This window comes from Salmo salar, chromosome 06 (assembly GCF_965601325.2).
Source record: "Salmo salar chromosome 06, fSalSal1, whole genome shotgun sequence".
Taxonomy (NCBI): domain Eukaryota; kingdom Metazoa; phylum Chordata; class Actinopteri; order Salmoniformes; family Salmonidae; genus Salmo; species Salmo salar.
This window is the reverse complement of record NC_138296.1, coordinates 41411858-41425733: the sequence shown is the minus strand read 5'-3', so window position 1 is coordinate 41425733 and position 13876 is coordinate 41411858. Positions and strand designations below refer to the sequence as shown.

Sequence of the window (13876 nt, the reverse complement as noted above, 5' to 3'; positions counted from 1 at the left end):
GTTTTGAGCGCATTTGATTTATGTAGTGCTCTCGTTTTTGGGAACAAAAATAACAGTGCGCCTGTTAAATATTACTATGCTCTCCTGCACCTAACTTCGCCTCTAGTACACCCAATGACACAGCATCTGAAAACCAATCTTATTTCAACCCAGGTCTGCAGTGCATAACATATAATGGTGAATAGGAAATGTGGGAAGGAAACAGTGATATAAAGGGATTGCTAATACAGTTTGTGTTGTATTTGGGACACAGGCACAGTTGAGCTGGACCTGCTTCATCTGATCCCCCCTGCCAAGACCCCTGAGAAATGCAGTCTGAAAATGTTACCAGGGGTTACAGGCTCCACACCTTCCAAACAACCACCGCCCAACTCTCTGTTCTCCCAGAAGTCTGTGCGGGGCTGGTGGCCCTGTATGATCGAGCAGGACGGGAAGCACATCCTGGGTGTAAGTCCTGTTGTAGTGAAACTGAGAGAAAAAATTGCAAATTCTAAGTTAATTTTCCCATTTTGCCATGAATACAGAAAATATTTCAATTCTACACATTCTGCCATGGGGCAGAGAGAATATTTTGCCGTTTTCAAGCTAATTTACTGCAATTCTACAAATTTTCCCATTACTTTATGCCATGTTCATACGATACCTGGATGAGAGCGACTAACAAAATTGTCATTTAGCAGACGTTTTTTAACCAGAGCGACTTACAGGAGCTCAGCTCAAGGGCACGTCAGATTTTTCGCCTAGTCAGCTCTTGTATTTGAAACAGCGACCTTTCAGAAACTGGCCCCTCTCTTAACCGCTAGACTACCTTTGTGCCCCCAAAATCAATGGAGGAACAGTACCAAATTGAAAAATTGCACCTTGTGTTTTCTACTATTTTAATTCTCAATGTAAGTTGAGACCCTAACATCCACCTAGTGTCCGCTTATGTTGATTACCGGTCGGGCCGGCCCTGTGGACAACACACACACATGGACAGAACACACGCACACACACCAACCTTTTCCTTTGGGAATTTACTGTAACTGTGGTATGTGGTTGTCATACCTAGCTACCTTAAGATGAATGAAAGCCTCTTTGGATAAGACTAAGATGTAAATGTAAAATAAGTTAATACATATTTCCTCAAAATAAATTCTTATAGTGGATCATGTGTCATTGTGGATGAATTTATAACCAGAAATGCCTGCTCAAGGTGACAGTATTTCGTCACTTTGATCCTTTGCACAGTATTGATAAACATAATGACGTGAAATAGATGTCTGAAGTCACAAGCTTTAGGGCTAAATGTGTTTATAGATCACAGAGAAGATGGATGAGAAAGTCTGTGGAGGGTTAATGACTGTCTCTGTGTTCCCATAGGGGAAAGTGGAGATGACCCTGGAAATAGTGGAAGAGAGGGAGGTAGAAGAGAGGCCTGCTGGGAAGGGCCGGGACGAACCCAACATGAACCCCAAACTAGACTTTCCCAAGTAAGACAACATCCACAAGTCACCTTTCAACCACCTATGACAATATCATTGTAGCTTGTACATTGTCAGTAGAATGTTTTAACATACGAACTACATAGCGCTATAACATTCAGAAACGTCACGGCACCCAGTAAGAATCTACATTTCAAACTGGGCTTGCCTAGGCTTACCCCCTAAAAAAATGTGTTTTGTTGGTATTTCTCTCCCCATACAGTCGCCCCGACACTTCCTTCTTCTGGTTCACCAGTCCATGCAAGACCATGAGGTTCATCATATGGCGCAGATTCAAATGGATCTTCATTGGTTTGATAGTCCTCCTGCTTGTGCTCTTGTTCCTTGGGATCCTGCTGTACTCCCTACCAGTAAGATATATGTCCTTGTAATCTATAATATGAATATGTCTATGCCACTTAGAAGACACTTTCATCCATAGCAACTATAGTGAGTACATAGTGCATACATTTGTTGTGTTTGTATGTGATTCACTCATATAGTGTAAACAGGCAATGTGCATCATTCCTTTGATATGTTGAATTGTAACATAATATGGTAAAATTAAGCATAACTGCATTTATTTGATCTGATAATAGAGTGCAATATTGCAATAATTCCACTCCACAAATGCATCCTGCTTATGAATATAACAGAGGATTTAACCTTACTGTAACTAAAAGTCAAAGATGTGTTTTATTAATTAAATATTTTCTCTTGCCTCTCCAGAACTACATCTCAATGAAAATTGTGAAGCCTTTCTCTTAGGAGTTACTCTACGGGGCAGCTGGGTACTATACCCGTCTTCGTCCAAGGGATAAGGCGACAGAAGTCTTGACACTCATGCCCTCACAAACTCTATGCAATGTATTCCTATCAGCGTTGTCTTCAGAGTTGCATGCATTATTTACATTTTTACACTTTATCAATCAAGGCTACATTTTTTTTGCACTCATCACTTGCGTTAAATACTGTAGCTACACAGCCCTTTTAATTTTACTGTACTTGTACTGTTCTTACCTGTCTGTCTTTCCCTGAAATACCAAAAGCAAAAGGAAAGGGAAAGGGGGTACCTAGTTAGTCGCACAACTGAATTCATTCAACCGATAATGTGTCTTCTGCATTTAATCAAATGCTATTTTGTATGCATGCTTTACTAAACCTAATATAGAGATTTTGTCATCACTGATAGAACGAACTACTAACAACAAACACTGTTGTTGTGGCTTCAAACAATGTCTCAACATTCTAATAAGCCACTTCCTTAGACACCATACAAAGAAGGTCCCAACGCATTTCCAAGAAAGGGCATGAGATAATTTCCTGGTTGCAACAAAAATCCCATTTCATTTACTCACATACTGTCTAGGTATGTCATACATAATAAATTAAGCATGGTTTCCATGTAAGCATAGACAGTTTTACTATAAATATTAATTGGGATCTAACTCAAAAAGGTACACAAAATGATTAAGGTAAAATAGATGATTGTTTTGAAATGAAAAGGTAAATTCAAAGGTATTAATCCACAAATGAAACAGTATTAATCACACTAGTTTTTGGAAGGCATTTTTCTAGAGGGCTTCTATCCCGTTCTAATTCGGTTCCACCATAGAGGTATAAAGAAGGCTAATCATTGTATCTGTGATATAATTGCTTCTGAGACAGGATGGGCAGTGCAATTGAGGGGTATCTCCATTTTAAAGTAACTGTCCAGTGATAATCTCACTTTTAAAATGTAATGTTCTGATAACTCATACCCAAATAATGTTGTTGGCTCATCCTATACTCTTTTGTGGCCAAAGCAGAAATTGGAGAAAAAACACTTGTCTGAACAATGTGTTGTCTGAACAGGTATAAAGCCAAGGTTGGTGATTTACTGCCACCTGCAGTTCTGGAATGTTTCCTCGGGAGTATAATTCATTGGCTGATACCTGGATGGAATTATGTGATCCTTCCTTAACCCATAGGAAGTCCCAAACAGTTTACTACTTTAAAATGGTGAAAGCCCTCAATGGCAATGTTCATGCTGAAACAGGTTCTATCCATCCAGAGTCCTCTTTCTACCTCTATGGGTTCCACTGACACATCTTCGCTTTAACCCATTATATTTCCATATAAACAGTTTCCATACTATGAATAATAACTTTAACATATTTTCTTTTCACATACAAAATGTCTCTAACAACTGTTGTGTAATAGTTCATTCATATCAATAGGCTTTTCTGTGTTTTAATAAAGAACAATGATTATGTACAACAGTGGCGGTTGTGGATTTACTGTAAATGTTTCTCTCCACACTGATCCTGAAGGCAGCGTTTTAGATCACTTACTGACACCTGGCTGGTGTAGCGGTAGTTCCGTAGCCCTGCGGCACACATGGCTAAAAGTGTCCATATAGGTTTGAATCTGGCCTACTGCCCTTTGTCACAACCATAGATTGTGTTCGTATACTGTGTCAGTACTCAATCAATCAATAGACAATTCCACCAATTTATCGATTGGCTGAATGATCTATTGGCTGACTTTCAGCAAACTCAAGTCAGGCAAAGCACATTAAGTTGTGTAATTTGTATTAGTGATTCTACAGAACTGGTTCAAATTGCTGTCCCCTATCAAAGTACTATTAAAAAAAACAGATACGTCTTCAAACATTTATTTATTTACTTTGAAATATATTTATATCATAATATATTCTAATTAATTCCAAGGCAATTACAAACATTGTGAAATTAATATAGTACAAAGTCATTGTTTAAATACCCATTCCTATTTAGAGGTGGCTGTCCCACACCCTGACTCCTAAAATTCATGTTTGAAAATAAAGCAATTAAAGATTTTTGTAACACTTTTATCAAATCTTGAGTTAGTTAGTATTATTACATTGAAAGATACTGATCTAATTAGTACACTTAGAAAAATGGGTTCCAAAGGGGTTATTTGCGGAGGGACAGGGTTGTACCAAGAACCATTTACATCTGAAGAACCCTTTTTGGAAGAACCTAGAACCTTTTTCATCCTAAGAACCGCTTTTCGAAAGAAAGTGTTCTTTAATGATTTTTTTGGTAGGAAAGAAGGATTCTTTGGAAGGCAAGAGGGTTTTACTGGACATAGAACCCTTCTGAACTGAATAAGCTTTTAAATAGTGCCTAAGCATTAGTGTTTACCTCAGTGTTTAAACTTTAACATCAGGAGTTTGAGTTATCTGACAGGGGTGGGAATGTTTTAAACTGTACCTACAGCATACTCCCAGTTGGTATTAGATAGAATGTTGCGGCCCCACCCGCTATGGGGGAAAATGACCCGTGGTTACCCCATTGTCTCACCTCAAAAACATCACCTTTTTGCTACTGACCAGAACATTAAGCTAGCCAAGACCAACTAACAAACAAACTGACTATATGAAACGAGTTAAATGCTTTACCTGTAATTAAATGTTTTCCACACACATAGCTATGTCTAGACTACTTGGACACCGAGTTCTCACATTTTCCCACTATCCCACACTGAATAGCCTGAAGCCACAGCGCTCTTCTCACAGGATCTATTTCCCTACATGGGAGCATTGCGAACTGTTGGTCATGATTTTTGACATAGTTACATGTACAACAACACAGCATCTTTTGTTATTTCAATTTTCTGTATAACAGAAAATTGATGATGAAGTTGGCTCTTTTACAATGGGGGTCAATGGGAAAGAATGTTTGTTTCCCCCAATTTGTGGGTGTGGCCGAGGGGAATTACTTCTTATGGCGTGAATATCGACCATCGAGTATATGGGAATATTTATACATGTATCTGGTATTCCTGATGTGTCTGGTATTCCTTTCTGTCAGGTAGTTTTTAAACCAATTACACGCAGCCTGATCCAGGCCTATGATCTGGTCTAAAGCCATATTGATGAACATTTACACTACATTTCTTAGATAAGAAAGTTCTTAGTTGAGAGTTAGGCAGGTAACTCCAAGAGTTACCTGTCTAACAGAACACAGAGGGTGTTCTTTAATAGTATCCTCTCCAACAATATCCAGGTAGAATCAGGCATTCCCCAGGGCAGCTGTCTAGGCCCCTTAAGCTTTACTAATGACCTGCCACTGGCTGAGTAAAGCCTGTGTCTTTATGTATGCGGATGACTCAACACTATGCACGTCAGCAAGTTAAATCACTGCAACACTGAAAGAGCTGCAGTCAGTTTCAGAATGGGTGGAAAGTAATAAGCTAGTCCTAAATATTTCAAAACTAAAAGCATTGTATTTGGGACAAATCATTCACTAAACCCTAAACCTGAACTAAATCTTGCAATGAGTAATGTGGAAATTGAGCAAGTTGAGGAGACTAAATTGCTTGGAGTAACCCTGGATTGTAAAGTTATGGTCAAACATATTGATGCAACAGTAGCTAAGATGGCGAAAGGTCTGTCCATAATAAAGCGCTGCTCTGCCTTCTTAACAACAATATCAACAAGGCAGGTCCTACAGGCCCTAGTTTTGTCGCACCTGGACTACTGCCCAGTCGTGTGATCAGGTGCCACAAAGAGGGACTTGGGATAATTACAACTGGCCCAGAACAGGGCAGCACGGCTGGTACTTAAATGTACACGTAGATCTAACATTAATAATATGCATGTCAATCTCTCATGGCTCAAATTAGAGGAGAGATTGACTTCATCACTACTTGTTTTTTTTTACTCAAGCAGTAAAATCAGATTAAAAAAACAGTGAGGACTGAAGAGTCACACACAGGTACAAATACACATACAAACACACATAACATACAAACTATACACACACGTACACCTGGATTGTGTGTTGTGGAGAGTAGTGGCCATAAGGCACACAATGTATTGTGAAATCTTTTGTAAAATGTATTTTAATGTTTAGAAATTCTATTATAATGTATATTACTGCCATAATAAATGCAAATACAAATGATTCTAATACTTTTGCTAGGTAAGAAAGTTTAGAAATAGGGCAATCATTATTTAGGGCACAAGGGTCACCACCTTTGTGGAAAGGGAGCACGTGAGCCGCCTTCTAAACCCTTGTGATAGTACCAGATATGATCGTCAAATAAAAATTATGGGTTACTGATTCAGCAATCAATGGGTCGGAGAGCTGCAATAAAAACAGGTCAAGCATATCAACCCCCCATGGATGTTTTAACCTCAGTCTTAAGCAAGGCCTTCAGCACATCACAGGTACAGTAGTAACTTGTTGAAATTAAAACACAGATTCACTAGTAGTTGACAGGTTATCATTCAGGTCAGCAAGAGGATGGGAGCAGGAAGAGCAGAGAACTGACTGACAATGTTTATTTAGACCACCATTTCTCTCAAATAAAAATGTGCTAATGTAATGCTCATAATGTCCAGGAGGGGGAATTCTGTTAAATGTGCAATCCAATATGCATTCCATACACATTGTATTGCATTTGGGGCTATGGAGGGGCTGGCATAAAAAGCCAGCAGCAGGCCGTGCGACACAGTCTCCCTCAAAAAGTAACCATATTTGGTTAGTAGAGACCCTACTAAGTATTTTTCACCCCACTTTATTTGAGACAGGTAGTAAAGTTGTTTCTCTACAACCAAATACTGTATGAATACCATATAGTATTGCATTTGGAGATATGGGGCCAGAGTAAAAAACCAGCAACAACTCGTGCGACACAGTCCCCCTCAAAAAGTAAACATTTGGTTAGTAGAGGCCCTACTGAGTATTTTCTACCCCAGTATTGCATATACGGTGTATTGCATTTGGGGCTATGGAGGGGGGGAGTGAAAGGCCAGCAGCAGGCCGTGCAACTCAGTCGCCCTCAAAAACTAAGGGAATGCAGGCGACAAGTTTAGATCTACATATTATGCCCATTGAAACGCATTGGGATTATTCAGGACAGATTTTGGCGACAGTGAGCCCTCTCGCCTCGCCCTCTCTGCTGAAACTAGTGAGCGAAACAGTGCTGTTCTGTCTTACTATATGTATCTGATGCTGTCTGCCCAGAAACAGTATGACATGCCATACTCCTTCTGTCCAGACAGCATCAGATACATGGTTTACACATACGGAGACAGAGGGGGCTGTTTTGCTCGCTCGGATGCTTTATCTGAGATAATAAATCCGGCCCTAGCTATTCGGTGGCACAAGTGGGGACACTTCAGGCTGAGGAGTAAGTTTCACACATCCCCATGTGCAACGTTCATCCCTGAAATTTACCCAACAGCGACTGTTTGAATGTTAAATGACGAGACAGAGGCGTTGATGCGAGTAACCAGTCTTGTTCAGTACATTACAATACATCCGGGTATGTCAAGCACACTGGTAAAAACACTGGAGTTGCAGTAATTAACATTTACCAACAGATGGCATCACTGTGCCATCTTACACCCATAACAGCGACCCCCAGGCAATAGTAGAAAGAAGTCACTAAGCACCACTGTCCAGTTATGGGTAGCTGCAGCCATATGACGACCGGAGTATTGGCGAGTGGGTGTGTCAGAAGGAGTGGGTTTATGGAAAGCAAATCAGATAATTGTGCAGATTTGTTGCCACTCAAGAACGTTTTGCTTCGAGTCGATAAGCCGGCGAGCAACCAGTGCACCGGTGTTGATACACGCTTGAGTCGCCGGCGGTAGCTAATGTGCCCATTTTTTTCTCTCACATGATTTTATTTCAAGTAAGATAGCAGCCTACACAAGAAATAACTAATATTGATAACCATCTAGGTGTCACCTTGATACCTAACCTACATGCAGTCTACTACTCAACGGGGAGGGTATAAACGGCAACACCAGGACACACTGCTCTTTGCTCTCTCTTGACAAGCACTACTGTCTGGCAACGGCGTGGGCAATGCCGTGGGATATCATGGTGACAGTCACAGAAGCACATGCATGCAGTAACAATACAATCATCATACCAGTCACACACCCCCCTCAGAGCATTATGTATTATTCTGTACGTAAATCTCAGACACTCCATTTAGTATGATATGATACATTTGCAATGGTTACATAAGACAGATGGTTACTTAAGGCAAAAACGAAAGTAGGGTGGATGGTCGGATTTACATACAGAATAAAACTAAATGCTCTGAGACCAGGTTGTGGAGAGCTCTCTCATGTAGGTTTTCACTGCAACCCAGAGATGTAGTGTTGCAGCAGTGCTGCCATAGCGTGATGGTGCTCCCTCACTTTTTTTATTTGAGAATACGCAGAGCTGCATGGTAAAATAATTTCTGGAAAATATATTCTGATAAATTATAAATAAATTATATTTAGGCGTAACTACCACCAAAATTCCATGAAAACGCTAGAATGACAAACCAAATAAATATGTAGGCAATAGCAGCCTATGAGTATGTAGCCTAAATGGTGGTTTCTTCCCTGAATGCTTTCTTTATGGCGGTGGCACGAATGATGAACTGTAGGCATGTGTGCAGAGACCAGTCGGTCGGAGGCTTGACCACTTTCAGTGGGCCAAATCCGACGTAACAAGAACAGCCACAGACAGAAAACTGCTAAAACAGACTTGTACAACACACATGAACTCGCCCTACTGTCCAAGTGCTTAGCTTACAGAAACGTACCACCTCTATTGCATATGCTGACAAACAGCCTTGTCTCAGAGCATTTTGATTATTCTGTGCGGAAATCTGTGACATTCCATTTAGTATGGCATAATACGTTTGGTATGGTTACATAAGACAGATGATTGTTTAAGGCTAAAGTAGGGTGTTGGTCGGAGTAGATGGGTGGGTGTATAGCGTGAACGTCAAGCAACCCAAAGATTGCGAGTTCGAATCTCATCGCGGTCAAGTTTAACATTTTAGCAACTTTTCAACTATTTACAACTTTTTAGCTCACTTTGCAACTACTTAGCATGTTAGCTAACCCTAACCCCAACCATTTAATCTAACTCCTAAACTTAACCCTCACCCTAAATCCTATCCTAGCTAAAGTGAGTCACCAAGCTAGAATTCGTAACAGATCATAAGTTTTGAAAATTGATAATATGTTATACGTTTTGCAAATTTGTAACAATACGAATGTAAATTCATAACATATCATACAAAATGGGGGATTTACATCCACAATTCAATGCATACTATACTAAACATATGTACTTCTTTAACGAGTCGGACACGAAGGATTTACTTCAGACACCCGACAAGGCCCAAATTCCTGTCATTCGCATGAAGAAGAGACGGAGATATCGGGGACTTAGGTCGGGGAGCCTTGTAAGGATCCGACAGCGAGTGAGTAATCCGCCTTTACCATCAGTCCTATTAGCCAACGCTCAATCATTGGATAATAAAAATGGATGAGCTCCGATCAAGACTATCCTACCATAAAACATAAAAAACTGTAATATCATATGTTTCACTGAGTTGTGGCTGAACGACGACATGGATAACATACAGCTGGCTGGGTTTTCGGTCCATCGGCAAGATAGAACAGCTGCCTCCACTAAGACAAGTAGTGGTGGTCTGTGTCTATTTGTAAATAACAGCTGGTGCACGAAATCTAATATTAAGGAAGTCTCAAGGTTTTGGTCGCCTGAGGTAGAGTGTCTCATGATAAGCTGTAGACCACACTATTTACGTAGCTGTCTATTTACCACCACAAACCAATGCTGGCACTAAGACGGCATTGAACGAGCTGTACAAGGACATAAGCAAACAAGAAAAGGCTCATCCAGAGAGAGCGCTCCTAGTGGCCGGGGACTTTAATGCAGGGAAACTTAAATCAGGTTTTACATCATTTCTACCAGCATGTTACATGTGCAACCAGAGGAAAGAATCTCTAGACCACCTTTAGAGACTAGTACAAAACTCTCCCTTGCCCTCCATTTGGCAAATCTGACCATAACTCTATCCTCCTGATTCCTGCTTACAAACACAAACTAAAGCAGGAAGTACCAGTGACTCGCTCAATAAGGAAGTGGTCAGATGATGCAGATGCTAAGCTACAGGACTGTTTTGCTAGCACAGACTGGAATATGTTCCGGGAATCTTCCGATAGCATTACAGCATATCAGTCGCTGGCTACATCAATAAGTTTATTGATGAAGTCGTACAAACAGTGACCGTACGTACATACCCCAACCAGAAGCCATGGATCACAGGCAACATCTGCACTGAGCTAAAGGGTAAAGCTGCCGCGTTCAAGGAGCGGGACTCTAACCCGGACGCTTATAAGAAATACAGCTATGCCCTTTGACGAACCATCAAACAGGCAAAGCATCAATACAGGACTAAGACTGAACTCTGCTACACTGGCTCCGACGCTCTTCGGATGTGGCAGGGCTTGCAAACTATTACAGACTACAAAGGGAAGCAAAGCCGCGAGCTGCCCTGTGACATGAGCCTACCAGACGAGCTAAATAACTTCTATGCTTGCTTCGAAGCAAGCAACACTGAAGCACGCATGAGACCATCAGCTGTTCAGGACAACTGTGTGATCACGCTCTCCGTAGACGATGTGAGTAAGACCTTTAAACAGGTCAACAGACCTTTAAACCAGGACGTGTACTCCGACCAACTGACAAGTGTCTTCACTGACATTTTCACCCTGTCCCTGACCGAGTCTATAATACCAACATGTTTCAAGCAGACCACCATAGTCCCTGTGCCCAAGAACACCAAGGTAACCTGCCTAAATGACTACCGACCCGTAGCACTCACGTCTGTAGCCATGAAGTGCTTTGAAAGGCTGGTCATGGCTCACATCAACACCATTATCCCAGAAACCCTAGACCCACTCCAATTTGCATACCGCCCCAATAGATTCACAGATGATGCAATCTCTATTGAACTCCACACTTCCCTTTCCCACCTGCACAAAAGGAACACCTACGTGAGAATGCTATTCATTGACTAAAGCTCAGCGTTCAACACCATAGTGCCCTCAAAGCTCATCACTAAGCAAAGGACCCTCGGAGTAAACACCTCCCTCTGCAACTGGATCCTGGACTTCCTGACGGTCCGCCCCCAGGTGGTAAGGGTAGGTAACAACACATCTGCCACGCTGATCCTCAACGCGGGGGCCCATCAGGGGTGCATGCTCAGTCCCCTCCTGTACTCCCTGTTCACCTATGACTGCATGGCCAAGCAAGACTCCAACACCATCATTAAGTTTGCAGACGACACAACAGTGGTAGGCCTGATCACCGACAATGATGAGACAGCCTATAGGGAGGAGGTCAGAGACCTGGCAGTGTGGTGCCAGGATAACAACCTCTCCCTCAACGTGATCAAGACAAAGGAAATGATTGTGGACTACTGGAAAAGGAGGACTGAGCACGTCCCCATTCTCATCAATGGACTGTAGTGGAGCAGGTTGAGAGCTTCAAGATCCTTGGTGTCCACATCACCAACAAACTATCATGGTCCAAACACACTAAGACAGTCGTGAAGAGGGAAAGACAACGTCTATTCCACCTCAGGAGACTGAAAAGAGCATCCTGACTGGCTGCATCACTGCCTGGTATTGCAACTGCTCGGCCTCCGACCACAAGGCACCACAGAGGGTAATGCGTATGGCCCAGTACATCACTGGGGCCAAGCTTCCTGCCATCCAGGACCTCTATACCAGGCGGTGTCATTGGCAACAACTCCAGCCACCCTGGTCATAGACTGTTCTCTCTGCTACCACACGGCAAGCAGTACTGGAGCGCCAAGTCTTGGTCCAAAATGCTTCTTAACAGCTTCTATGGCCAAGCCATAAGACTCCTGAACAGCTAATCAAAGGGCTACCCAGACTATTTGCATTGCCCCCCTCTTTTACGCTGCTGCTACTCTCTGTTTATTATCTATGCATAGTCACTTTAACTCTACCTACATGTACATATTACCTCAATTACCTAGACTAACCAGTGCCTCCGCACATTGACTCTGTACCGGTACCCCTGTATATAGCCTCGCTATTGTTATTTTACTGCTGCTGTTGAATTATTTGTTACTTTTATTTTTTTAAATGTACTTATCTATTTTTTACTTAACACTTATTTTTCTTAAAACTGCATTGTTGGTTAAGGGATTGGACGTAATCATTTCACTGTAATGTCTACACCTGTTGTAATTCAGCGCATTTGACAAATACAATTTGATATGATCACTCGGTTCTCAGCTGCGCAACATGCAGTAAGTCTTTGTTTTGCAGGCCAGTATTGTCCGTATAGCATCTCCCCGCTAACTATTTGTTTAATTTGAACAACATTGCTCCATAATGTTACAGTATTAGCTAAACCAGTTCAGTTTACTAGTAGTATGCAAATGTTTGGTGGCACCGAAAGACAGGAAAATGTTGTGAGTCTGGTAAAATAATCTGTAGTATTGTGTAGGCTGTAGCAATGTTTTATAAGTTAGCTATGATTTGAAGTAATTTTATCTAGCTGTCTTATTTTGTATTTGTTCAATGCCTCAATTGATTTCAGAAGTTATATTGGATATAACATATGTCTGTACAGATTCCTGGTTCGAATCAACCTGTCACAACGTCTACAGAAGGTGGCGCCTCTCCCTGTTCGGGCGGCGCTCGGCGGTCGTCGTCACCGGCCTACTAGTTGCCACCAATCTCCTTTTCATTTTCATTTGGTGATGTCTGTTTTATGTTAGTACCTGTTTTGAGTTAATTATTAGTGGGGGTATTTAGTCTGTCTGTTTTGGTTTGGGAGTGTGCAGGATTATTTGTGTCATTGTATTGTAGGTTGGGTATTTGAGTTTTTACTCTGCCGTTCGGTTTGAGGCTCACGGGTTTGCTGGGCTGCGTCCCGACTCCGTTTAGGGTTCTTGCCTGTTGCTTGATTTTTACCCTGCCTTGTATTTACGGTTCTCTTGGACTGTGTTTATTAAAACGTGTTTTTTCCCTTAGTCTCCTGCGCCTGACTTCACCCCTCCTGCATGTTAGAGTCGCATGACAGAATCCCGCACCAGAATCATGAAGTCAGCAGGAGCGGAAGCGCCAATCCCGTCCATGGAGGAACGGGTTACCCAGCACGACAACATCCTCCATCGCCTGGGTACGGCCATGGACCAGGTGTTGGCTCGTCTGGAGAGCTGGGAAAGAAGCGCCTCCCCACCCACGCCTGCTGCTGTTCGATACCCTGCGCCCCTGCCAGCGCCGACGGAGTCCAGCCACAGTGGGATTAAACTCGCGCTCCCGAGCGAGTACGATGGGACGGGAGCTGGGTGTAAGGGGTTCCTACTCCAGCTGGAGCTTTACCTAGCGACCGTTCGCCCCACTCCCTCGGGAGAGGAGAGTGTTAGTGTCCTCGTCTCTTGTCTCACGGGTAGAGGCCTAGAATGGGCTGTATTCGATCATCCACCGGAGGGCAAAGCAGCGGGTGAGCGACTGTTCCATCTGAGACAGGAGACGAGGAGTGCCCAAGACTTCGCGTTGGAGTAGCCCTAGTCGCTGG

The 13876-nt window shown here is 42.3% G+C and overlaps 1 protein-coding gene across 1 annotated transcript in view; it reads left to right on the top strand.

The window, feature by feature from the left end:
* The window catches only part of LOC100380767 (myoferlin), a 61212-nt gene extending 57490 nt beyond the window's left edge, over window positions 1-3722 (top strand). Inside the window, exons 51-54 of the mRNA XM_045720525.2 lie at window positions 254-447; window positions 1363-1472; window positions 1687-1834; window positions 2193-3722. Of these exons, the coding sequence (XP_045576481.1) occupies window positions 254-447; window positions 1363-1472; window positions 1687-1834; window positions 2193-2231 (491 nt within the window). The 3' untranslated portion in view covers window positions 2232-3722. The remainder of the gene's footprint in view (window positions 1-253; window positions 448-1362; window positions 1473-1686; window positions 1835-2192) is intronic.
* The last annotated feature ends 10154 nt before the right edge of the window (window positions 3723-13876 follow it).